General features: G+C 44.1%; 1 protein-coding gene across 1 annotated transcript in view; it reads right to left on the bottom strand.

Annotated features, from left to right (window-relative positions):
* Positions 1 to 27,859, bottom strand: part of NFX1 (nuclear transcription factor, X-box binding 1) — a 165,794-nt gene that overhangs the window by 107,718 nt on the left and 30,217 nt on the right. Inside the window, exons 3-7 of the mRNA XM_044295481.1 lie at positions 16,424 to 16,585; positions 12,769 to 12,846; positions 12,578 to 12,683; positions 9,527 to 9,598; positions 6,681 to 6,820 (exon numbers count right to left, since the gene is read on the bottom strand). Of these exons, the coding sequence (XP_044151416.1) occupies positions 6,681 to 6,820; positions 9,527 to 9,598; positions 12,578 to 12,683; positions 12,769 to 12,846; positions 16,424 to 16,585 (558 nt within the window). The remainder of the gene's footprint in view (positions 1 to 6,680; positions 6,821 to 9,526; positions 9,599 to 12,577; positions 12,684 to 12,768; positions 12,847 to 16,423; positions 16,586 to 27,859) is intronic.

Here is a 27,859-nt window from a genome sequence, read left to right as displayed (position 1 = left end):
CCGCGCTGTGCAGCATAGCGATACATCCGTGTCAACCACGTAAAAAGTCAACCATCGCTTTATAAGGCGCACTGCCATTTTCCCCTCACTTTTGGGGGGGGGGGGGGTTTGTCTTATAAAGCGAAAAATATGGTAATATAAATGCAGCATTTTTGGGTCGGCCAATTGGTGATTGCGATATGGCGATTAATTGCGATTGCTTTGGCGATATATTATGCAGGCCTAATGTACGCCCTGTGTCCTTAAGGGGTTAAAGGGAATGTGTTATCAGGAAATGACCTATTCTTTAAATCACATTTTTATGTTTAACATATTTTTAAAGAACTTTTATTTAGAGAATTTAAAGATTTTATTTTATTTTTACTCTATATTTAAATAAAAACCATAAAATCCTTCAGTTTTGGCAATAGCCACTAAGCCAAATAATTGTACAATATAACGGACCACTCTGAGAATATAGAGATTTAAAGGATGTAGAAAAATTATGTTGATATTAAGTTCCATGAATGTGTTTTCTACTAATATAGATCTCAGATAAGACTGCAGTATACTTTCCCTTTTTGTGCTATATGTATTTGAATTTTATTAGGGTTTTTTATACATATTTTTATATTTTCCAAATTTTTTAACATTTGCCAACCTGGTAGTAACTTTTCCCCTATTACATGTATCAATCGCAACAATATGAAGAAAATACATTTAAAAAAACGCATACAAAACGCATCAATACCGCAATGACCAAAATACATATTCCAGTCCAGGTTTTGAAGAGGACCTGTGGCGGTATAAAAGGACGTGACGTTGTAGCAGGGATATAGCCACTGAGGAAGGGGAGTGAAGTCCCCGAAACGTGTTTGGCGTTATATCCCTGCTTTGATAAGGAATCCGGATACGATTAGGACAATTTAAAACCATCTGCAAACTTGGAGCGCTCCATTTTCTGCTGCTCTGAGTATAATCTCACTTGAATACCGGAACAAAGGCATCAAATCTCGCGATATCTCTGGAGAGATCACGTGACACACACCAGAGAGCGAGGACGCCGGGAAGCAGCGACAGCCGTGCGGTGGAAAGAGGAGAGCTGGTTAACAGGACTGCCGGGCATCAACATATAACCGGTAAGCGATATTTTCCCCCAGCACTGACCACCAGGTGACATTGCTGCTATTACCACTATAAACGTTGAGAGAGACGCTCTGCTCCACATGGGCCAGATCGCGATTTAATGTGGACACTATACTTCAAAAAGACGGACTTCTGGGAGCTTTTTACCGTCTGGATGCGTAATTACATCCAAAATTTAAAGGAACATTGTCCAAAGGCCAATACGGAATTTATTGACCACATAGGTCATAAAAGCGGGATTTGGGTAATACAACCATACCCAGCTGAGAGGACCTTCATCCTTTTAGGCTTTGTTTCACATTTTACCCTACTTATAGAACCTTATTATCAGTTTATTGCCTTTTTTATACATATTTTTATGGGACATTTTATATATGTTTACAATCCGGAAATTGTTATGTATTAATAGTGTGATTATATTTTTTACAGTGTGACTATACTTGCTGTTCAAATTCCATTTTAATGAGATTAAATGCTGTGGATGTGACCTACATAGCAAGTGCCAGTCTCATATTTATTCAATTTACCATTTATTCTGACTGATTGGGTGATCAGGTTTAGGGTCTATTCGCACGTCCACAAATGGGTCCACATAATTTCCGCAATTTTGCGGAACGGGTGCGGACCCATTCATTTCGTATGGGGACGGAATGGGTGCGGACAGTACACGGTGTGCTGTCCACATCTGCATTTGCGGAGCGCGGCCCCGATCTTCGGGTCAGCAGCTCCGCAAAAGAATAGGCATTTCTATAGGGGTGCCGGGCGGGTGTGTTGCAGATCCGCATTTTGGGGGTCCGCAACACACCACGGACATGTGAATGGAGCCTTAGACTAGAGAACCTTTGCCATATAGAGAAAGGTGGTGAGCTATCCACGTTAATTTACCATTAATAACATTGTGGCTTCTAATAGGGGCATTATTAATACGGGGATGGAAGAAAAATAATACTAGAGGGGTACTAATGGGGAACATTAATTTCACTGGGGGCCACTAATGTGGGACTTATTAATACTAGGTCCACTAATGGGGGCCTTATTAATACCTGGTGGCGCCAACAGAGCCTTCATTTTACTGGGGCCTATGTCACTCTCCCACACCTTAACTTGGCCATTATTTTTCAGTATTCAGGCTAAATTACCGTATTGGCAGTTCACTATAGATAAGTGGGTTTTGGGTTGCAGGTTGGGCTCTCGGTCTCTAAAAGGTTTGCCATCACTGTTCTAAGGTGTAGAAAAAAATTAAAAGGGTCGTCTTTTGAAGATATTCATGTACCCTATTAGCGCATGTGAAGTCACAAAGGGGATCCTCCATTCCAGATCCAAACTCAAAGGGCCAGAATGGAAAGACCATCTGTAACAGATGGGAAATATGCATCCAGCTGACTGTCAGGGGTTAGAGAAGCCAGCAGATCGCAGCACCAGATTTTATTCAAAAGGAGCTTGAATTATGAAGATTTCTATTTATAAATGCAAGTCGGTGAAGCAATTTAATCTCCTCCACTGTGACCACATCTCTACCTTATGAGCACGAAACTCAGAGCTAGGGTCCATTCACGCGTCCGTAGAATGGGTCCGCATCCGTTCCGCAATTCTGCGGAATAGGTGCAGACGCATTCATTCTCTATGGGGCAGGAATGGATGTTGACAGCACAGTGTGCTGTCCACATCCACTTTTCTGGAGCGCGGCCCTGATCTTCCGGTCCGCGGCTCTGGAAAAAAATAGAACATGTCCTATTCTTGTCCGCAATTGCGGACAAGAATAGGCAGTTCTATTGTATACGCAATACACTACGGACGTGTGAATGGACCCTAAAAGCCCAATGACAGATATAAAAAATAAGCTGCAGTGAAGACTCTAAATTGCTACTTGAGGAACTAAATGTTCCTGTGTTATAAATCGGACACAATAATCCAGAGTAAAAGGATTGTGTGCTAGACAAATGTTCTGCTACCATAGTAACACGTTTATAAAAATATAAAACTGTTGCATTATACAGAGGCATTATAGGGGTTGTCATAATTCAGCAAATGGCATTTGTCATGTAGAGAAAGTTAATACAAGGCTCTTACTAATGTATTGTGATTGTCCATATTGCTTCTTTTGTTGATTTAATTCATTTTTAAAATCGCATTATACACTCTTTGGGGGAGATTTATCAACACTGGTGCAAAGGAAAACGGTCTTAGTTGCTCCAAGCAACCAATCAGATCCCACCTTTCATTTATCAGCGCTCCTTTGCAAAATGAAAGGTGGAATCTGATTGGTTGCTATGGGACAACTAAGCCAGTTTTCCTTGGCACCAGTTTTGATAAATATCCCTCTTTGTTTCCAGGGTGTAACGCTCCAACGGGTGTGGACCCGCTGTGCCACTTACTGGTTTGGCTTTGGGACAAACTTGGGAGCGGAATCTAAGTGTTCCCCTGGTTTTCGCCCTTTATCCCGCTCCAAGATGCGGAAGCTGGTGTTAGCTGCAGGGGAGAGACCAGGTCGCTACTGCAAGAGTGGTCCTGGCTAAGTGGCAGCTGGCCGAGCAGGGGGATACAGGCAGTGCTTGCAAGCTGTCACTGGATAGAAGGAGCGCAGCAGCAGAGTCAGATGAAGCAGAGTTGAGTTGGTGATTAAGCAGAGCTGGAGCTGTTAGAACAGTAGAGCTGAATAGCTCAGGTGCAGCAGGTGAAACAAGCTGAACAGCAGACAGAGGCATGGTTGACAATCCGAATCATACACTTTAGAGCAGCGAGGTACAGGAGGAACAGGCAGAGACGAGGTCAGGATACAGGCTAAGGTCGGACGCAAGATAACACAGGAACAACGAGCTGGAACCTTCGCTGTAGAAAACGACAATATTGCTCAGGCATCACAGGAAGGGGGAAGCACCCATATAAAGGTGCTGCCTGGCCGGGATTAAAGAGAAGGCGGAATCAGGGGTGTCCACGAACCCTTTTAAAGGAACAGGACGCGTGCGGCTCCTACAAGGTGCAACTGAAGCTGACGCCGCCTGCAAAAGCGGGTCCGGAGCCTTCAGTGGTGAGGAGCTTTGTGTGCAGTTTGACTGAGGTACATAGCAGGATGCACTGCACGCTGGCGGCTGCCAACTGCCATTGTTACACAGGGGCTGTGAAGATCCTGTAATCCAGCAGTGGTGGCCGTGCTTGCATACTATAGTGGTGGCCGAGACTTTGGGGGCACATATAGGCACGAAAGCTCATCAGCTCCCCGTCCATGTCCCTGCAACGGTGGTTCAATGGTTAGCACTGGAGTCCTAGGTTCAAATCCCACCCATGGTTACCCAAGGTTTCTCAGAGTACTCCAGTTTCCACCCATGCTCCAAAGACATACTGATAAAGGAACTTAGATTGTGTGCTCCATCAGAGCAATATAAGAGTGTCTGTAAAGCGCTATGGAATAGGTCATTGCTATATCAGTGAGTGAGTGAAATAAATAAATCTTAACTTATCCAGTGATCCGGATACAGATAAACGTCTGGATCGTGGTGTTAATAAACAGCCTACTTAGGTACAGAAGTAGTGATTACATGAGCAAGTGCTCATCTTTTCACTCCTTTTTTAGGCAAAGACTGATAGAGGGAGTCATAACATTCACAGGTACTTTCACACTTGCGTTTTTTTTTTTTCCGGCATAGAGTTCCGTCCTAGGGGCTCTATACCGGAAAAGAACTGATCAGTTTAATCCCCATGCATTCTGAATGGAGAGCATTCCGTTCAGGATGAATCAGGATGTCTTTAGTCTTTTAGTCTTTCTGACTTATCATGCAAAAGATAAAACCTCAGCATGCTACGGTTTTGTCTCCGGCCAAAAAAAAACGGAAGACTTGCCTGAATGCCGGATCCGGCAGTTTTTCCCCATAAAAATTTATTAGTGCCGGATCCGGCATTCAAAATACCGGAATGCCAGATCTGTCCTTCTAGTCTGCTCATGCGCAGACCGATAAAAAAAAGGTGAAAAAAAATAAATGCCGGATCTGTTTTTCCGGATGACACCGGAAAGACGGATGCGGCATTTCAATGCATTTTTCTGACTGGTCAGGCATTTTTAAGACTGATCGAGAGAAAAGAACAGCATCAGTCTCTCCTGTCCTCCCTCTGTATCAGTTTTAATGATCATGACGGAGAGAGATGATTTTATGGCAAGCCCACATAGGACAAATATGCAAGATTTTCTCCGCGGATTTCTACACAGGAAATTCCAAAGTGGATTACATTATTACATTTAAAGGGTTTGTCCAGGCTTTTACTATTGATGACCTTTCCTCAGAATAGGTCATGAACATCAGATCTGCAGGTGTTTCCCAGCACCCCTGTCTATCAGCGGTATGAGAAGACGCTGCGCGCAGTGCTGTCTCCCTTCCTGTCTGCTTCTGCGATCTATGGTCTTTGCCATAGACAGCACCAGCAGATTGGAAGAGAGAAGGCCGTCTCCTCCTCCCTGTACAGATAATCTAAATTAACATATGAGGCGCCAGAAACTGTGGGAGACACAGCGCCGAGACAAAGGGGTATTTTAGAAAAAAAGCAAAAAAAAAAAAAACGCTGGCATCTGTAGGGGCTGCCATATCTGGTAAGCATACCACTTTCTAACAAATAATCCCATGAAAGGTAGCCTTTAATAAATAAAAAAAAATGCAAGAGTTAAACAGGACCTTTCATCTTTTTGATTTTTTTTAGTTTATTTAAAAACCTTTCCTTGCTGATGCTGCCACCCTGCCTGTTTGTATTTTTCAAATATCGCTCTACGCCCGCTGTGCCCCCCTTGTAGTTTTCCCGCTCAATATGCCAATACTGAGCATCGGTACAGGGAGGAGGAGACGCCAAGGTTTCTCAATGGGCGTCTCCTTCCCCCTGGCTGTGCCGCGATCCAATCACAGCAGAGAGCGTCACAGCCAGGGATAAGATGAGTCTTATTTTCTCCCTGTGATTGGATCGCGGCACAGCCAGGGGGAAGGAGACGCCCATTGAGAAGCTCTGGCGTCTCCTCCTCCCTGTATCGATGCCCAGTATTAACAAACTGGGCGGGAAAACTACAGGGGAGCACAGCGGGGCGTAGAGCTACAGGGTGGCAGCATCAGCGTGGGGTACCCCGCAAGTAATGGTATTTATCTAGAATATAAAAAAAAAAAACAATATGAAAAGTCAACTTTAAAAAGAAAACAAGCAAACAGCCGGTGGCGCTATACGGATAGATGTCATTGAATAACTCAGTGGTACATTTTTAATTACATGCAATTACAAAAGTATTCAGATCCAGGTGCAGTTTTTTTGTAAGACAACATCTTTAGATGTTGCTTTTTTGATTATATATAATTTTGGCATGTAACTTTTTAAAAACATAGTACTGGCAAAATTTTAAACAAGCCAAAAATTAAAAAAAAATATAAGAATAATAATTTATATGAATATTGAAAAACGCCTTTCTGGAGGAAAGCTTTTCTGAGATTACATAAAAAGTGACAGTGTACGTTAAGACTGCAGATTAGAAATGAGTAACAATGTATATAGCAGTTGTGTAGGTCAGTACTTTAAGCTGAATTTCCTACCTTGATGTATTACTTGCTGGCAAGGCTGGCACTTCCCAGCATGGCACACCTGATTGCAGTTGTGCTCCCCACAGTTCAATGGATTTCCACAAACATTTGCACAGTGCATAGTAGAGGATTGCCCACAGCGAACAGACTGACTGCAAAAAGAACAAAGAGTTATTCTTAGGAAGCAAAATAAGGAAACATTTTTAGTTTTAATCCTTACAAAAATGTGTTTCTGTAACCGGTAAAGAAACGGCCAGAATGAGCATTTGGGATATGTGAGCCACTGTCCACATACATTAGGCATGTTTACAAGTAGATTTTACCGTCGATTTGCGCAGATTCTACTGGTTAAGCTGCAGGTTTTATATCCTTTTTTGTGAAAGGTGAAATCTGCAGCAATAATTAATAACTTTATGGAAAAATAAAGCATGCAACCATTTAGAGGTACTCTGCCACATATGAATGGGGTTTTCTAAATTGGGTTAGCAGTTTTAAAGGGGAATTCGAGCGCAATACACAAGCTCTCCCATGGCCTGAAAATGGTTAAACAGCTTATACTCCCCTTATGGATCCTCCTGCTGTGGATGTCCCAATGGTGCCAGGGTTCCTGCTGTGCTGCACTTCCTGCTCCTGTCTCAACATGGCGGGAAATGGTTGACAGCAAATAGCATTCATTATGTAGCGGAAGTTAAAGGGGTTATCAAAGTTCTTAAACAGCTCCCCCATGTGCCGGGCCCCTCACAGGTAATATACTTACCCCGCTCCTGGTCCCTGCACCGACACTGCTGCTGCTTCTCCCTGTACACGGATGAAAACATCTGGTGTCGGGGAGGAGCAGCCAATGGCAGGCGGGGACGAGCCTCTCTAGCGTCACCCGCGATGCTAGGAAGGCTTGTCCCCGTCTGCCTTTGGCTGCTTCCCCCCCCCCCCGACACTTGATGTTTTCATCCGTGTACAGGGAGAAGCAGCAGCGGCAGTATATTACCCGTGATGGGCCCGGCACATGGGGGCTGTTTGAGAACCTGGATAACCCCTTTAATACAAGCCACTTTCCAATGTATTGTTATTATCCATTGGATTAATATTTCCATTACATTATACACTGCTCATTTCCATGGTTACGACCACCCTACAATCCATCAGTGGTGGTTGCGCTTGCAAACTATAGGAAAAAGCACCAGCCTCTCTGGTGGCTGGTACAGTGGGAGCTTATATAGGCTGGTGCTTTTTCCTATAGCGTGCAAGCACAGCCAACGCTGATGGATTGCAGGGTGGTCATAACCATGGAAATGCGCAGTGTATAATGTGATGAAAAAATGAAACCAGCCAGCAAAGGAAGCAATATGTGTAATAACAATACATTAGCAAGTGCCTTTTATTAACTTCCTCTGCATAAAAAATGCCACTTGCTGAAGTGAGACAACCCAGCTGCATGCACCTATATGTAACCAGCAGACATTTATGCCGAATACCATTAAAGTCAATAGGGATTCAGAGGCGACTAGCTGTGCCCAATACAGTAATTCTGCCAGAACAGACTACTGGAGTTACGTTAACGGAGACGTGGACAAAGCCTTATTGAATGGATCAGTATTTTACTAGTACGTGAATGCAATTTTCATTGCTGTTGCTGGCTACCCAGCTCCTTGCTAATTGCAAACTACAGTAATCCAAGAGAATGTTTTTGTAGTCAATTTTTGGGGAATGGTTTTAAAGGGTTTGACCTACGATGACAACCTCAGTCCATATGCCCAGTTATGCAGCGGCTTTAATATGAAAGCAGCTGTCTCGGAGCCAAAGACGTCGTCTCACATAAGCCATTTACTGAAGAGATCTTACAAAAAGAGGGGATATAAGAGATTTTTCAGCAGCACAATGTTAATTACATTCTCCTATTACTCATTACACCATCATATGTCACCATCAGGATGCCAAGGGAAACAAATGTACACATTCTCCATATGGTCTTTAGGTGAACACTATAAACTAGGGGTACACAACTTTTTTTTGTTCTGAGGGCTGCATTTTTATACTGTGCAACTTCAAAGGACTTGCAATAAAATTTCGGATAATTAAATCATAGCTTTTCCACATGCACAGAACACTATTTTTCTGTGGCTTTTTTTTCAGTGGGGGTAGGCTGGATGGCACTGTTTATAATAAGGAACATGCGGCTGGTGCAATGTCTTCCAGATATAAGGCACAGAGAGGGACAAATAAATCAGGGGCTCTGAAGGAGGAGGCAGGAAGAATCTGTGTGATAGAAGGATACATTAAAAGGATTTTCTGGAAGTATCCTCAGGATAGGTCATCAATATCTGATTGGTGGGGGTCTGACTCCAGCACTGCCACTGATCAGCTGTTTGAAGAGACCGAGGTGCCTTGGCGAGTGCTGCCGTGTCCTCAGAGTACAGCGCTGTACATGCTTGGTATTGTAGCCTGGGCCCATTCACTTCAATAGGACTGAGCTGCACCTACCCACGTGACTTAAGAACGTGATGGCACTTGCCTGGGTAGAGGCCAGAGTGCTGTGGCCTCTTCAAACAGCTGATATTTTACTCCCAGATACCCACTTTAACCAATGAGCGCTTTCCTCATAGGGAAGGAATAGCGTTCACTACAGTCCTGCAGGGGCAACCCCACAAATGTCTGCCTGTACTATCAGATGGCACAGGGGCCACAACTAGAGGCAAGGCGGTCTGTATGTGGCTCACTGCTTGTGCGCGCCCGCTATAAACCACGGCTAGGAAAACATTCTGGATGTATAGATTTATTCCCTGCGCAGTAGTATTGCTCCAAGAACACTAAAGAGAGCTGCGAGTACTGAGAGAACTTTGACCTCTAATTTACACACTTACCTGGTTCTTCCACATTCACAGGTTTTTGTCACAAAGGCAGGACATGAGGGGCAAGGTCCAGGATGACACAAGCTAAGTGACACAAAGAGATAAACGTTATAGCCATGTTGTTTGGTTCTAAAAGACATTCTGTTCTGACTCTGAACCATAGCAGCTGTTACGCACTGACTTCTGAAAGTACCCGGGTATTTCCTATACTTGCTGCTGGTGCACCTGAGGACAGATCTGTCAATGTGTCAGTAGCATGGCAACGAAACTCCCAGTGAAGCCTCCACAAAGGTTCAGCACTGGTCTTCTACAGTCCAGTATTATGGTGCAATGTTTTATACTAAGCTACGGTCTTCAGGAGCACCACAACTTCTCATATCTGTCTTAAGGTCAATGGAAGCTGGGCACTAGGCAGTGTAGTGTAACCAGAAAGCAAGTCATTTCATCCAGTTTAACTGCCCCCTACCCTTGTAACACTGCTCAACAGGCGTAACTGAGAAACTAAGCACATGTGGAGCAGAGACGCCATTGACAAGCTGCCACAAGTACAATGCCATGTTCTGGTTCCACCCAGACCTCATGCGTGACTCAGAACAGATATTTTCACATCAGAGAATTAATACAGCACAGCATGGATCCTTAAACGGGAACCTCATGTCATCAGCTATAAAACACACATACATGGAAGAAAAAAAAGAAAAAAGCTGAGGCGTTTTGGGCGAGTCACCTGGGAAATAGTAGTAGCCTAAAACGCATCAGCTTTTTCTGTATGTGTGTTTTGTCACTGATGAATTAGGCTACTTTCACACTTGTGTTGTTTTTTTCAATACCGGAGAAAAACTTTTCCGTTTGGTCCTCATGCATTCTGAATAGAAAGGGATCCGATCAGGATGCATCAGCTGTTCCGGTAGCATTCCGTTTTGTGACCAGAGACAAAACTGCTGCAAGCTGCGGTTTTGTGTCCGGTCATAAAAACAGAAAATTACATATTTTTTCCATTTTGATTTCACATAACCGCATCTTAATGGAACGGATGCATCCTGATGTACAAAATCAAAATGGACCTGTTTAATTCCGTTATAGAGATCCTCTTATGGATCTCAATACCAGAATTAACACAAGTGTGAAAATAGCCTTAGTTTTTTTTTTTTTTGCTCCATGGATGAATTCTTTCTGCAAAAGGAGAATTTTTACCTGAGGAAAAAAATAAAAAATTCTACCTACCCACCCAAACACCCATGTGTGATGCGTCTGTAGCGTGTTCCTTCATGTGTGAAGTTTCCCTAGTTTATTAGGGGTAGGGTAACCCCCATTAAACACTTCCGCCCTAGTTGATTCACATCACCTGCATCATGTTCTTTCCATCGAGAGCAGAGGGGAGTGGTATACATATGAAGGAATCCAAGTGGACACGTGGTGATTCACCGACACGCTGCTTGGGCGAATAATAAGTCATTTACTCAGGAATGCTTAGTTTGTGGGGAGATGTGTGAATGTGTTTCCCAAGCACCTATTTAATAGTGTTAAATGGGTTATCCGAGAATTTGATATTGATGGCCCATCTTCAGGATGCAGCTCAGTCGCTCTACAAATTTATGGCTCTGTGGTTGGTAAGCTGTGAGGAGGCTGCGGTGCCCAATGGAGCTCCAGTGACTGCAGCGTCCCTTCAGACAGCTGATCAGTGTGGGTGCTTAGAGTCGGACACCCGCTGATTTGGTATCAATTGCCTATCCTGAAGATAGGTCATCAATATCAAATTCCTAGATAACCCCTTTAAAAGTTTATAGAGCCAGAAATTATGACTATCACTTCAAGTATGGTTCACGACCTATTATGGACATCATTTCATTTATACCATGCTTAAAGGGGTTTTCCGGGTTCAGGGCTGAACCCTGATATAAACTATTGTTTATTCTTTTCTACATATGAGCGGAGAAATTCCTTGCTCCGATGCTTCCCCCCCCTTCCTCACCTTGCGCTGCATCGCAAGGTCTTTTTACTGTGGGTGACATACCAGGCTTCTCTTCGCTATGCTAATCGGAGACATCACTGTAGCAGTGAGCCTGGTGACATCACTGGCACAGATGAGCGGTCTATAGCGTTTGGAGGTGGGTACTATGCACAGTAGTATAGTACCCGCCTCCAAAACAGCCTAGGGCATCGCTATAGACCGCTCATCTGTGCCAGTGATGTCACCAGGCTGCAGCGCAAGGCATGGGGGAGCATCGGAGCAAGGAAATGCTCCAATGTTCCACTCATATGTAGTAAACAAATAGCTTATATCTGGGTTCAGCCCTTAACAAATTACAGTGGTTGTTAGGAAATAGAACCATATAGTTCCCATAACCATATTATGGTTTAAAGGCATGAATACCACTGTGAGGGGAGCCTGTCAGCTAAACAGGATTGCTTACAATATCCTTTATGGATGGACTAAAGTGCTTCTTTCTGACCAATACAGGGTTTAAAGAGGACCTGCCACCACAAAATGCAGTGCAATCTAAAAACAGCATGTTATAGAGCGGGGAGCTGAGGAAACCATTCAGTAAAGCCCGTATTTTATACATTTATATCTCAGCCTTTCAGTACAGGGGGAGGGGTTATCAGTGATTGATGGCGCTGCGTACACAGCTGTCAGTTACGGATAAACCCTCCCCCTGTACCAATCACAGGGCTGCAAAACACAAAGATATAAATGTACAAAGTTACAACTTTTACTAAATCTTTTCTCACAAAAATATATATATTAAAAGGGGTTTTGCAGGCTTCTGACAGTAAAGGTCTTACTTCATTTGGTGAGGGTCCGACACCACGCACCTCCACCCATCACCTGTTCCCTGCAGCCTCCAGCTCTGAAACTAGAACTTCAATGAAAAAGGAATCACAGCTCCGTACAAAGAGCAGTGGGCTACTGAAGCTTAGACGCCACTGACGTGAATGGAAGATGAACTGCAGTAACCCAGCACGGCAACAACACTGAACGGCGCTGTTATTCCGGTTCCGTTTTATTTAATAGGAAGCACTGCTATACATAAACTGGACATATGAAGACGGTGGCCTTACATGTTGCAGGTATGAGGACAATCAAGGCCCGAGCGTTTCTTTCCACAAAGCTCACCACAACTATGGGGAATTTCATTTCTACTCCATTCAGGGTTGTTGACTTTACCTTAAAAATGCAACAGAAAAAAAATAAGTTTATACTAATGAGAAACAAAATCAACTGTGCAAATTACTGGGCATCAAAGACGTACTACAAAAGCAGGTGTAGATGCTCGGAGCTCGGGAGCAGACATTTTGACAGGCGGGACATCTCCAGCCACTATTTTCTTCTGAAAGAAAAAGTAAAAGACATGTATTCTCTTTAGTACTGCATTGTAATCCACTACATGCAACAGGAAAACGTATAATGCCAAGCGTACATAAAAGAAATAATATAATACCCACTGTACAGAAAACAAAAAAAACGCAATTAAGCTGTTACACAAACATTTACACTGTAAGGCTCCTTTCACACTAGCGTTCGTCGGTCCGCTCGTGAGCTCCGTTTGAAGGAGCTCACGAGCGGACCCGAACGCCTCCGTCCAGCCCTGATGCAGTCTGAATGGAGCGGATCTGCTCAGACTGCATCAGTCTGGCGGCGTTCAGCCTCCGCTCCGCTCGCCTCCGCACGGACAGGCGGACAGCTGAACGCTGCTTGCAGCGTTCAGCTGTCCGCCTGGCCGTGCGGAGGCGAGCGGATCCGTTCAGACTTACAATGTAAGTCAATGGGAACGGATCAGCTTGAAGATGTCACCATATGGTTCAATCTTCAAGCGGATCCGTCCCCCATTGACTTTACATTGAAAGTCTGAACGGATCCGCTCAGGCTACTTTCACACTTAGAATTTTTTCTAAGTTATTAATGCAGACGGATCCGTACTGAACGGAGCCTCCGTCTGCATTAATATGATCGGATCCGTTCAGAACGGATCCGATCGAACGCTAGTGTGAAAGTAGCCTAAGTCGCCATGTACTGTGTGTATTAACAGTTGTGCCCCCACCTTTTGACTCATACTTTTAAGCCACCTACTAAAATACAGAACTAAACAAGAAAATATTTGTAAAAGTATCATTTTTGAAGTCTGATCCCATTTTATAGATTCTCTGACATACAATGCACAAACGACGTCACCTTCCCGTACACTGGATGAGCCTCCTGTCCTATAATTATCAGTGTAGTAATGACACTATACAGCAAGCCACAATGTAAAAGCCTTTATCCCTCTGTCCCTCACGCTGAGGGCTGCTCTTCAGCCGTGTTCCACTAATAATTCAGCAGATCCCCTGTGGTGCACTGCACAAGACAACGCGTAAGAGATGAAAGCATAATGCACGGAGCTTAGCTGGCGCCCGAGAACGTCAGCTGGCAACGAAGGCCATATAAAAGACTCTACTCTGCAAATATAATGTATGTCTCTGCTACAGTCTTTAGTCTGAAACCTCTTCACACACTACAGTCAATATGCAGTACTTCTAGATTTTTTGTTCTAGGATTTGTGCAATGCAGCAATATGGAGAAGTACAGAGCATCACAATGTAATGAATCTAAGGAAATCTGGGGGAACTTTTCAGAACGCGTACAACCCTTAAATCTTCTCCATATCAAAGCCAACTTCTTTTTTTCCATTGCTGACAATGGCTCAGCACGACAAGCCGAGCTGCCATAACAACACTATACAGCTGTAATAAAAAACAAGGAAGGAAAATACGCTCTGGCAAAGTACTACATTACCTTCCATGGAATTATCTTAGTATTTCACAAGGTATAGAGCATGCTTACGGCATGTGGTGACAAAAAATAAGTGAAGGACTCAGCCTTTTTCCGTCACACTTAGGGTGCCAGCACATGAGATTCTCGTACAGAAAAAAACTCAGCATAAAGGCCTCTTTCACACTACCGGATTTTTTTTCCGTTTTGCGGGACGTTTTTTGCGGTCTGTATACGGAACCATTCATTTCAATGGTTCCGCAAAAAAAAAAAAAAAATATGTACTCCGTATGCATTCCGTTTCTGTATTTCCGTTCCGTTGTAAGAAAGAACATGTCTTATTATTGCCGGCAAATCACGTTCCGTGGCTCCATTCAAGTCAATGGGTCCGCAAAAAAACCTGAACACATACGAAAATGCATCCGTATTACAATGCAAGTCAATGGGAGCGGATCCGTTTTCACTGACACAATATGGTGCAACTGAAAACGGATCCGTCCCCCATTGACTTTCAATGTAAGTCAGGACGGATCCGTTTTGACTTTGTTCTTTATAATGCATACGGATCCGTTCTGAACGGACACAATCTTTTGCATTATAGGTGCGAATCCGTCTGTACAGATACCAGACGGATCCGCACCTAATGCAGGTGTGAAAGTAAGCTAATGAAGTTCTGTGGCAAAACCACATCAAATCTGCATAACAAATGGGCCAAATCTGCGATAAACAGTGTGGATTTATATGCATTTCTGGTGCAGATTATTCGCACACAAATTCCCCCTGTGTACCTCTGAAGGAGTTTGTTCACACAGAGGATTATGACCTCTATGGGTCATCTTTGACCAGACACACTGAAGAAACTAATTCCACCATAACCCAATAAGGAAGCTTAAAGGGGTTAATCCAACTCTTATAATGACCCTCCCAATGCCTGGGCCCCTCATACAGATTATACTTACCCCGCTGCCAACACCTGATGCCTGCATGGCCACCGCGCGGACCAAAACATTCGGCGATGGAGGGAGGGAGCCTTCAATAGCAGGCCGCAACAGGGACGAGCCTCCCTAACATTGAGGGCGCTGCTAGGGAGGCTCGGCAGGGATCAGGAGTGATGTGGGTGCCGGGGTAAGTATAATGGGGGCCCAGGGATTGGGAGGGTCATTATAGGGGTTGGATAACTCCTTTAAGCAATAATGAACATTAAAGAGGTTATACCACAAAAAGTATTTCTATGCAATGAATAAAGCATTTTAAATGAAGACTTACTGCAAGAAAATATTCTTCTGTTTTTAATGTACATCAGAGTTTCCTTGCTGGTAGCGCCCCCTGCTGTTTATCCTTCTGGTCCACCTTCTCCTGCAGTCAGTGGTGGACACATGTGCTCAGTATCTACCCTGCTCCCTTCCACTTACGCTGGGTTCAGACCTGAGCGTACTTGAACGTACGCTCTGTATGCGCGATTGTACGGGCGTTTGCAATAGCGCATACAGAGACAAGTGAACGCCCATTGTCGCGCGTTCCCGCTGAAGTCTATGTACGGGAATGCGCGACAAGACGCCCCAAAGAAGCTCCTGTACTTCTTGGGGCGTCGGGCGTTTTACAGCGCGATCGTACGCGCTGTAAAACGCTCAGGTGAGAACCATTCCCATAGGGAATCATTGGTTCTTGCCTGTTGAGCGTTTTACAGCGCGTAGGAACGCGCTGTAAAACGCTCAGGTCTGAACCCAGGCTTAGTGCTGGTGTAGTGATCTCATAGAGAAGCAGGCCAGACATCCCTACCTCTAAATTCATAGAACTATGGAGATCTTTCTTTCCCTATATCTCTGGGCCTATATGTGCGGGACTGTTTTCTATGCATGGGAGTTAGAGGTTAACAAGAGCTAATTGCAATGCATTCTGCGAGATGCAGGTGCTTGATAACCCCTTTAAAGCTGTGTTCACACGTTATCTTCCGTCGGAGGTACACATTGGGAGTATTCCCGCTTTAAAAGTTAAGATATAAGATAAGTTTATTAAGATACTGTATCCTTTTTAATTTTTAGTTGCAAGCAAAAAAAAAAAAAAAAGCTTTCCTATAAAGACACAGAAAAAAGGTTTGCTGGTGCCAAACCAAAGCATACGCCAGTCTTACAGAGCTCAAGCAGCCAAAAGACACTGACCTTCAGCTTGTGATGCAGGAGACCTGGCCCACTTTTTGATGCAGTTAAGGTGGAAAACATGGTAGCAGCTCTGACAACTCCACACTGGAGCCATGACTCGTACCACCTCACAGCACACCATGCACTCGTATTTCTCTGCAGTCAGCTGCTCAATCAGAGACCCTGGAAGAGAAACACAAAGGGTTAGAGAAGAGTGGAGAATAAAACCATTTGTGGTGTCAGAAACCTTGGTGTTCCCTAATACAATGGCAAAAAAAAAACAACTAAAAACTGTTGACAAATGGGGAACAGGTATAAGTGCCCGTATCAGTCAGATAATGCGTCAACCAAACACGGCTTGTTACATGTATGCCACGGTCATGGAGTTTCACATCAGAATAGTAATTAGATCTATCTAGTGAAGATGTTGGTGAAGGGATAGCATCGTGTAGTGTATGTGGTTGTCACAGACCCACAGACTGTAGTGTGTGTGTGTGAGGGATCTATAATCATGGACAGAAATTGGGCACGTTTCTATGGTGTCACCAGTGACCCATGGTCCATGTAAAACCAAAAATGTGTGAATACACACAAAGCCAATAGAAACGTGTGCTGTCCGTGGAGACCACATTTGTGAATCACCGATGTGTGAAAGAGGCCTTACGCTGGAGTATTAGAATTCCGTACTATCATAATTTCCATACTTGTTTGTGTATGAGAGGATGAGTAACAGGCACACAAATACCAACCTTGCTTATATTCCCTTCTACAGATTTTACTCTCATTTTTAAAGAAAGGAACATTTTTCACCTTTTCACTCCCAATCTAAAAGGTGGCCATATACCTTAGATTACCAGCCAGATGCTCACTTGGCCAACAGCTATACCTCTCAACCCTACCTTGGATGCTGCCGGGCATGCATGTCTTCTCAATGTTAGGGCTCATGGACTCAAACGTGCAGTGTTCCGCAGTCCGCAAATTGCGTATCGGCAATTTGCGGAACGGGCGGCCCATCATAGAAATGTCTATTCTCGTCAACGAAACTGACAAGAATAGGACATGATCTATAATTTTTGCGGGACCACAGAACACAGCAACGGATGCGGACAGCACACATGCGGAACCGAACAACGTTCGGGTGAATATGCCCTCATGAAGGTAATAGGCTGCTGTCAGACACCTCTGGCGGTAGCTTACCTCCCAACAAGAAGAAAAGATCAGATCGGACAGTCAGGATACCATCCATACTTATCACGTACCTCCCACCAAAGTAGGTGAGATCAATGTGAATGGCATCCTTTAAGGGGTTATCTGCATTTTATTTTTAATGGTCCCCCCTTCAAAGCACTTTAACAGTGATAATGTTGAAAATATTGCTACAGAGCCAGCGCTGCACTCCCCAGTGTAATTAAGTTGCAGGCATTTCATTAATCAGGTGCCGTACATTTGGCACACGACCCTAGCTCCCTTACAACCCACCATGTATTGGGCACGGACTGCCCACAATGCCTGAGGCTGCCTGACCACGCAGGCGCAATTCACATACATTGCAGTTTTTGTCACCTTACATTACAAAAAGTGTAATACCAAGCGATCAAAAAGTCATACGCACCCTAAAATATGAAACAGGGTAAGTAAAGCAGCTCTTACCCACCTTCCACCTGCCTGGAGCACGGGTGGCAACCTCCGGACTTTATTGCTGTGAAATATTCAAGACCAAGAAAAATCCAGCTTCCAAGATGCAAAAGGTGGAATCTTTATTGTGAGTTTAAAATCCAATGCAAGACATCACAGGTTACATTAACACGTTTCAGACCACAAGTAAACCTACTTTCACACTAGCGCTTGATCGGATCCGTTCTGAACGGATCCGCTCATATTAATGCAGACGGTGGCTCCGTTCAGAACGGATCCGTCTGCATTATAACTTAGAAACATTTTCTAAGTGTGAAAGTAGCCTGAGCGGATCCGTTCAGACTTTACATTGAAAGTCAATGGGGGACGGATCCGCTTGAAGATTGAGCCATATGGTGTCATCTTCAAGCGGATCCGTCCCCATTGACTTCCATTATAAGTCGGAACGGATCCGCTCGCCTCCGCACGGCCAGGCGGACACCCGAACGCTGCTTGCAGCGTTCAGGTGTCTGCTCACTGAGCGGAGCGGAGGCTGAGCGCTGGCAGGCGGATGCATTCTCAGTGGATCCGCCTCCACTGAGAATGCATTAGGGCCAGACGGCTGCGTTCAGGGCCGCTTGTGAGCCCCTTCAAACGGAGCTCACGAGCGGACACCTGAACGCAGGTGTGAAAGTAGCCTAAATCAGGGTCCTTCATCAATGTCTTGCATTGGATTTTAAACGCACAATAAAGATTCCACCTTTCACACCGTAAAATAGTACTAGTCATCAATTTATAATTAATTAGACCCTACATAAGGTTACTTTCACACTTGCGTTCGGGGTTCCGCTTGTGAGTTCCGTTTGAAGGCTCTCACAAGCGGCCCCGAACGCATCCGTACGGCCCCAATACATTCTGAGTGGATGCGGCTCCACTCAGAATGCCTCAGTCTGGCACAGTTTGGCCTACGCTGCGTTCGGGTGTCCCCATGGCCGTGCGGAGCCAAACGGATTCGTCCAAACTTACAATGTAAGTCAATGGGGACGGATCCGTTTGAAGTTGACACAATATGGCTCAATTTCAAACGGATCCGTCCCCCATTGACTTTCAATGTAAAGTCTTAACGGATTCGTCTGAGTAACTTTCAGACTTATAATTTTTTCTGAAATATAATGCAGACGGATCCGTTCTGAACGGATCCCATCATCTGCATTATAGAAGTGGATGCATCTGTGGAGATACCAGACGGATCAGCTCCGAACGCAAGTGTGAAAGAAGCCTAAGACAGTCGGCCAAAAAAAAGAAAAACAAACAACAACGGCTTTCAGAATATGGAGACACTAAATGCTTTATGATGTAAAACAAACAACCAAAGTTGTCATTTGGCATTGTCGCGTCCGTAACAACCTACTCTATATAAATACCACATGATCTAACCTGTCAGATGAACATTGTAAATAACAAAAAATTAAAACGGTGCCAAAACAGCTATTTTTTGTTACCTTGCCTCACAAAAAGTGTAATACAGAGCAACCAAAAATCATATGTACCCTAAAATAGTACCAACAAAACTGCCACCTTATCCTGTAGTTTCCAAAATAGAGTCTACTCTAGGGGTGCATTAAGGGGGCTTCAAATGTTACATGGCAACTTAAAATTATCCCAGTGACGTCTGCTTTCCAAAAACCATATGGCGTTCTTTTCCTTCTGCGCAATGCCGTGTGCCCGTACAGCAGTTTATGACCACATATGAGGCGTTTCTGTAAACTACAGAATCAGGGCCATAAATATTAAGTTTTGTTGGGCTTTTAACCCTTGCTTTGGAAAAGAAGAAGATTGAAATGGAAAAAGAAGATTGAAATGGAAAATCTGCCAAAAAAGTGAAATTCTGAAATTTCATCTCTATTTTCCATTAATTCTTGTGGAACACTTAAAAGGTTAACAATGTTTGTAAAATCAGTTTTTAATACCTTGAGGTGTGTAGTTTCTAAAATGGGGTCATTTTGGGTAGTTTCTATTATGCAAGCCTCACAAAGTGACTTCAGACCTGAACTGATCCTTAAAAAGTGGATTTGGGAAATTTTCAGAAAAATTTCAAGATTTGCTTCTAAACTTCTAAGCTTTGTAACGTCCCCAAAAAATAAAATGGCATTTACAAAATGATCCAAACATGAAGTAGACATACAGGGAATGTAAAGTAATAGCTATTTTTGGAGTTATTACTATCTATTATATATTATTATGGAGAAATAGACATTTGGAAATTTTCTAAATATTTTTGGTAAATTTGGTATTTTTTTTTATAATTTTTTTTTGACTCTGTCGTTACCACTGTCGTGAAGTACAATATGTGACGAGAAAACAATCTCAGAATAGCGTGGATTAGTAAAAGCGTTTTAAAGTTATCACCACATAAAGTGACACGTCAGATTTGCTAAAAATGGCCTGGTCATTAAAGGGAACCTGTCACCAGGATTTTGTGTATAGAGCTGAGGACATTGGTTGCTAGATCGCCGCTAGCACATCTGCAATATCCTGTCCCCATAGCTCTGTGTGCTTTTATTGTGTTAAAAAAAACGATTTGATACATATGCAAATTAACCTGAGATGAGTCAGAGCTTGAAAATATGACTCTTCTCTGGTCACACAAGTAAGATATGACTTATGTTAATTTGCATATGTATCAAATCATTTTTTTTTACACAATAAAAGCACACAGAGCTATGGGGACTGGGTATTGCGGATGTGTTAGCGGCCATCTAGCAACCCATATCCTCAGCTCTATACACAAAATGCAGGTGACAGGTTCCCTTTAAGGTGAAAAATGGCAGGGTCCTTAAGGTGTTAAATGGAACTGAGGCCACATGACTGATTTAAATATCACAGGTTGAGGAAAAGGCTGCAGCGCTATCCAAAGCACAGTGACCCCTTCCAAAAGCTGATCTGTAGAGGAATGGTCTCGTTTTAAGCCATATAACTTACAGAAAAAATAAACCTGCCCCACTATCTGCAGAACGCGAAACAGAATCATCAGCCACTATCCACTGCACAGAGTGGCAGGGCCAAAGGCTCCAACCACATGCGATGGACTGGCACCGCATGATGTGATTATAATAAAGTCACACACTCTGGCATCTCTTCAATTTTCCTCTGATTCAGATTGCTGTAATTGCCCAGCTCTTCTAATCTGCCAAGCCTCTGCTGTGCCAAGCACACATGCTTACCATGCAGGTCTTGGCAAACCTCAGCAGCAAGAACTGTAATTACGACTCAGATGTCAATGGTAAGAACAGCAGAACTTAGGCTGACAAATTGTAGGCAATGAATCACTTATTCTCAAAGCCAGCTCAATAAAAGTATTCCCATTTCTATGTAGGCCCTTAAAAACAAATGGTCAAGAGCTCGGCAGGTTCAAACACTGCAGTGGAAAGAACATACCATATATTTCGCTTTATAAGACGCACCTGATGAGAAGATGTACCCCAGGTTTTAGAGGAGGAAAATAATTAACTCAGATCAGACCCCCATATCATGTTATCACATCAGAACCCCATCCGCCCTCAATGTCAGTCCCCCATCAGACCTCAGATCTGCCCTTAATGTGAGATCCCCATCAGACCTCAGATCAGCCCTCAATACGAGACCCCCATCAGACCCCAGATCAGATGCAGCATCAGGTCATAGTGAGCGCACTACGTCCTGAAGCTGTACGGGGTCAGGACAGTGCAGCGTTGGCCCCAGGAAGGAAGACCAGGGAGGGCGAGTACCGGAAGCGTTTGCAGCGCTTCACTCTCCACTGCCGACAACTAATGCATACTAGTGAGCGCTTCCATAATAGAAGTGCTCAATAGTATTCGCTTTATAAGACGCACAGCCGGGGGAAGGGGGGGGGGGGGGTGCATCTTAAAAAGCGAAAAATACGGTAAATAATAACAGATAGCAAGCTATGATGTCAAACTGCCCATGGGTCCATCATGTGGCACCAGAAAACGGTCATGACTTTATAACAAATCCTATACATCAATCTTCATAACCCAAATATCAGGCACAGATGTCTCTAGGCGGTATAGAAGATTAAATCTGCTAATAGGAACTTAAAATGTGACTGGTATCGTATCTACATCACACATCTATTTACTAATTCATTCACAGCAAAGGAAACCAGCAATTAACATGTAGAGTAAAGCCTGCAAGTTTCTCTCCGTGCCTTCAAGAGGAGGATTAGTAATACTAACAAAAAGAGTCTTGGGATTTCACACATTTCCATAAGCCTCTGTTGAACTGAATATGAGATGCTCAAACTGAAGCCAAAGAATTCATGTCATCTCATATCAGCCATTTTATTTTAACCACCTGCCTAATATAGTGTAGGTCCCCTTCTACTGCATAGACAACTGACCCATCGAGGAATGGACTACACAAGACCTCTCAAGACATCTTGTGGTATCTGGAAAAAAATAAAAAAATAAAAATAGGCAGCATATACATTAAAGGGCACCTGTGAGCATGAGCAACCTTATTCTGGGTGGACTTAGGATGCCGGCGACTCGGCTTCACAGACAATGGAGGAGTGCAGCTGCTGGGAGGATGGAAAGGTCAGTATGCTCTCCCCCCCCCCCCCCTTCTCCAGAGGCTCCATTGCCACCAATGAATGCTGGCATGCACATATTGACTACAACACATTGGCAGAGTCATGCATTCCTAGCAGAATTACTTATATTACTTGTAAAACAAAAGCAGTAATATATTATATTAAATGCCACTGTCAGAAAATATATGAAGGTAGAACCAAACGAGTAATGAAAATTAGAATTGGGGAACATATAAAAAATATACACAAGAAATTTGATGGACGTCTGCTATCACGCAGAACACCATGTAGGCAACTCAACTGGCTCATCATTTGGTGGTATTGAAAAGGTTAAAATGAACATAAGGGGTGGGGATTTTATTAAACAAATGTCTTGCTGTGAGAGCAAGTGGATAGTTAGGCTTAATAGTTTAGCACCAAAAGGCCCGAGTCAGGAAATTGAGTTATTTGCTTTTCAGTAGCAGACATTCATATAAGGGTATATTGCACCATGTACTCTATACTAGTAGACACTTTACATATTGATTGGAGTAAGACTGCCACTAAAGGATGGAGTAGTTTTTGAGAAAAACTCTAGTGAAATGTGCAGGTGTTGCTATGGGAACCGGACGCCTATTTAATCCACAGGACAAGAAACTGATACCATCCCTGACGAAGGATCCCGGTGGTTTTGAAACGCGTTGGTTGAACTTTGTCCCTTGGAAGCATCCGTAGGACTGTTGTGACGTCACACAAACATGCTCCCAAACCTTTTACCTGCCGACTCCTTCACATCAGCTACAGGCCGGAGCGGCGCACGGAAAGTAAGTAGAGCCAGAACAGCTTCGGAAGGAATTTCACCGCTCCAGTGGAGAAAATCTGAATACGACCAACCACTCTCCATCTCTTGTGCAGGTAGTAATATTAGCAACTTGAATCTATGTAGCCAGCATATTCTATCTATATCTTTAGCCAATCTCTTAACCAGCACAGTATTTTTTACTATAATATCTATTACATATAAACTATAATAAAGCTGGACCACCAATGACTAAGTGAGACACAGTGCACACACGAGAAGACAGAGCTAGAAGAGAAGAGGAAGGCAGAGTAAACAGCACAGAGGTGAGGCAGTAGCGATGCTCCAAGAGCAACGTCCGGCCCCTTGGTGCTCAAAATAGGTCAGTTGCATAAATATAAAAGTATTCTCTTGGCACTAATTCAAACTATAGACAAAAGGCAGATACGGTATCATTTTAATATAAAGTACAGACCAAAAGTTTGGACACACCTCATTCAAACAGTTTTCTTTATTTTCACGATTATGAAAATTGTAGATTCACACTGAAGGCATCAAAACTATGAATGTGGAATTATATACATAACAAAAAAGTGTGAAATAACTGAAAATATGTCATATTCTAGGTTCTTCAAAGTAGCCACCTTTTGCTTTGATTACCGCTTTGCACACTCTTGGCATTCTCTTGATGAGCTTCAAGAGGTAGTCACCTGAAATGGTTTTCACTTCACAGGTGTGCCCTGTCAGGTTTAATAAGTGGGATTTCTTGCCTTATAAATGGGGTTGGGACCAACAGTTGCGTTGTGGAGAAGTCAGGTGGATACACAGCTGATAGTCCTACTGAATAGACTGTTAGAATTTGTATTATGGCAAGAAAAAAGCAGCTAAGTAAAGAAAAACGAGTGGCCATAATTACTTTAAGAAATGAAGGTCAGTCAGTCCGAAAAATTGGGAAAACGTTAAGTTTCCCCAAGTGCAGTCACAAAAACCATCAAGCACTACAAAGAAACTGGCTCACATGCGGACAGCCCCAGGAAAGGAAGACCAAGAGTCACCTCTGCTGCGGAGAATAAGTTCATCCGAGTCATCAGCCTCAGAAATCGCAGGTCAACAGCAGCTCAGATTAGAGACCAGGTCAATGCCACCCAGAGTTCTAGCAGCAGACACATCTCTAGAACAACTGTTAAGAGGAGACTGTGTGAATCAGGCCTTCATGGTAGAATATCTGCTAGGAAACCACTGCTAAGGACAGGCAACAAGCAGAAGAGACTTGTTTGGGCTAAAGAACACAAGGAATGGACATTAGACCAGTGGAAATCTGTGCTTTGGTCTGAGGAGTCCAAATTTGAGATCTTTGGTTCCAACCACCGTGTCTGTGCAACGCAGAAAAGGTGAACGGATGGACTCTACATGCCTAGTTCCCACCGTGAAGCTTGGAGTAGGAGGTGTGATGGTGAGGGGGTGCTTTGCTGGTGACACTGTTGGGGATTTATTCAAAATTGAAGGCATACTGAACCAGCATGGCTACCACAGCATCTTGCAGCGGCATGCTATTTCATCCGGTTTGCGTTTAGTTTGACCATCATTTATTTTTCAACAGGACAATGACCCCAAACACACCTCCAGGCTGTGTAAGGGCTATTTGACCATGAAGGAGAGTGATGGGGTGCTGCGCCAGATGACCTGGCCTCCAGTCACCGGACCTGATCCCAATCGAGATGGTTTGGGGTGAGCTGGACCGCAGAGTGAAGGCAAAAGGGCCAACAAGTGCTAAGCATCTCTGGGAACTCCTTCAAGACTGCTGGAAGACCATTTCAGGTGACTACCTCTTGAAGCTCATCGAGAGAATGACAAGAGGGTGCAAAGTAGTAATCAAAGCAAAAGGTGGCTACTTTGAAGAACCTAGAATATTACATATTTTCAGTTGTGGTCATGGCTACGGCCAAGAGATATCCGAAGAACCCTAAGGAGAGAAACAACGGGAACAACCTAACCCAGCTAGGCGTGTCTTAGCTGACCTGACTAAATGGCTTGTTGTGAGCCCTAAGCCATGATCGTGGGTAGGCCTGTAAGTGGGCAAAAACGAAGCCAAGTAGGGTAGAAAAGGAACTCTAATGGCATGTGCAAACTAATCCCCAAGCCAACTGCAAGGTGTCAGGGATCTAGAGTGAAAAATTTGGGGTGTATGAGGCAAGGCCAGAAGGAGACCTACAACCCATCTTGTGGATGACAAGGCCAGAGACATTATGCTCAATATTGCGGATACTGCCCCAAAGCGGAATGGAGGACCGGGAATACATTGTGAAATGGATCATGAAAACCAACTGAAATTTGTAAAGTTTTGGTTCTAGTGCGAGTACTGGCAATGCCCCAGCCTCAGGAGATCGTGGGACCGAAACCTAACTGCCTAGACTATGCAGGGATGAGGGCCAAAAGAACTATGTAGATAGGAAGAGAATCCTTGAATAGCTCCCCAGACAACATCTGCTAACCGTGGTCCGCGCGTTGTTCTACTGTGTGCCCCTGAGAATTGTTTTAACGCTTGAGACGTGAAGACCGACCTACTATCCGAATCTTCTACCGTGAGGAAAAGCTGAACCTTGTCCAAACCCCGATTTAACGTGGTTGCAGCCACTCCAGCGAGTCCCTTATGGCGGGAGCCATGCGTGCGAGTCCCTTATGGCGGGAGCCATGCGTGCGAGTCCCTTATGGCGGGAGCCATGCGTGCGAGTCCCTTATGGCGGGAGCCATGCGTGCGAGTCCCTTATGGCGGGAGCCATGCGTGCGAGTCCCTTATGGCGGGAGCCATGCGTGCGAGTCCCTTATGGCGGGACTCTGGGTATAAGCAGAGCATGAAATTTGGTATAACAGCAGCTCTGGTTGTGAACGGAGCATAACATAGATGTAACAGCGACATGAATGCCTGGAAAGAACCTGTAGTAGTATAGGACGTGTGAACGCAGCTCTGGGTGCGAGTAGAGTAAACCCAATATACCGATAGAGTGGGGTACGGCAGAGACTTATTCTAACAACAAAACATGACATAGCGTAGTATAAGCAGCGGCTGAACCTGACAGTCCAATTGTCACCCAACATTTAGCTTGCCCTGGGCGATCCAGGTAACAAGACAAATGACATAGCCGGTATCTGCAGTAGCTGAACCTGGGCGATCCAGGTGACATACAACATTTAACGCGGCCTAGACGATCCAGGTGACATACAACATTTAACGCGGCCTGGGCGATCCAGGTGACATACAACATTTAACGCGGCCTGGGCGATCCAGGTGACATACAACATTTAACGCGGCCTGGGCGATCCAGGTGACATACAACATTTAACGCGGCCTGGGCGATCCAGGTGACATACAACATTTAACGCGGCCTGGGCGATCCAGGTGACATACAACATTTAACGCGGCCTGGGCGATCCAAGTGACATACATTTAACGTGGCCTGGGCGATCCAGGTAACAAGACAAAAACATATAGTATCAGCCGTGGCTGAACCTGGACGGACAAGGTAACATGCGGCCTGTGCACCTGAGAACACACGCCTGTGAGTGAGGCTGTGGCTCGTATATGAAGAGCCTCCGCCCCTCCCACAAATGCAGGCTGACTAATCAGCCTTACCAACTTGTTTCACACTTTTTTGTTATGTATATAATTCCACGTGTGTTAATTCATAGTTTTGATGCCTTCAGTGTGAATCTACAATTTTCATAGTCATGAAAATAAAGAAAACTCTTTGAATGAGAAGGTGTGTCCAAACTTTTGGTCTGTACTGTACATGATCAACCACACAAGGCAATATGGCTCCATGGATTGGACTTTTTTTTTTTATAGCACATCATACTGATGCTCAAATTAGATCGGGGTCTAATTTGGAGGTCAAGTCATTACCCTATTCTTCAAACCATGTCAGAATAATTTTTTCAGTGTGGCAGGGCACATTATCCTGCAGAAAGGAATACTCTTACTATGAAGGGATACTTGACAAAGTAAGTAAACTGATAAATGTCATAGTAACATCCATATGAATGCCGGGAGCCAAGGTTTCCCAGCAGAACATTGTCCAGGGAGTCACACTGCCTCCTCCAGCTCATCCTATTGCCATCTCTTCCCGAAGTACGTGTTGCAGATACACCAGGTCGTCCACAGGATGTAAAAATAGACATGATTTATCAAACCAGGCGGCTTCTTTTCATTACTCCATGCTGTACATTGTAGGTACTTTCCTCAGTGGACAGGGCAGCATTGCCACTTTGACCCGCCTTGCACTAGGCAAGCTGTGATGCACTGTGTTCAGACGTTTTTCTGTCAGCAGTTTGTGGTACAGTATGTCTTCTGTGAGACTGGACAAGACTAGCTATTCTTCACTCCCCTCATGCATCAGTCAGCCTTATTGGTGGTTCAGCAGTTGCCCTTTCTTCAGCCACTATTTTTTGGGTGGGTACAATCTACTGCATACCAAGA

Source organism: Bufo gargarizans, chromosome 5 (genome assembly GCF_014858855.1).
Source record: "Bufo gargarizans isolate SCDJY-AF-19 chromosome 5, ASM1485885v1, whole genome shotgun sequence".
Classification (NCBI taxonomy): domain Eukaryota; kingdom Metazoa; phylum Chordata; class Amphibia; order Anura; family Bufonidae; genus Bufo; species Bufo gargarizans.
Note: the sequence above shows the minus strand (reverse complement) of the source record. Positions and strands in the feature narration are given on the sequence as shown.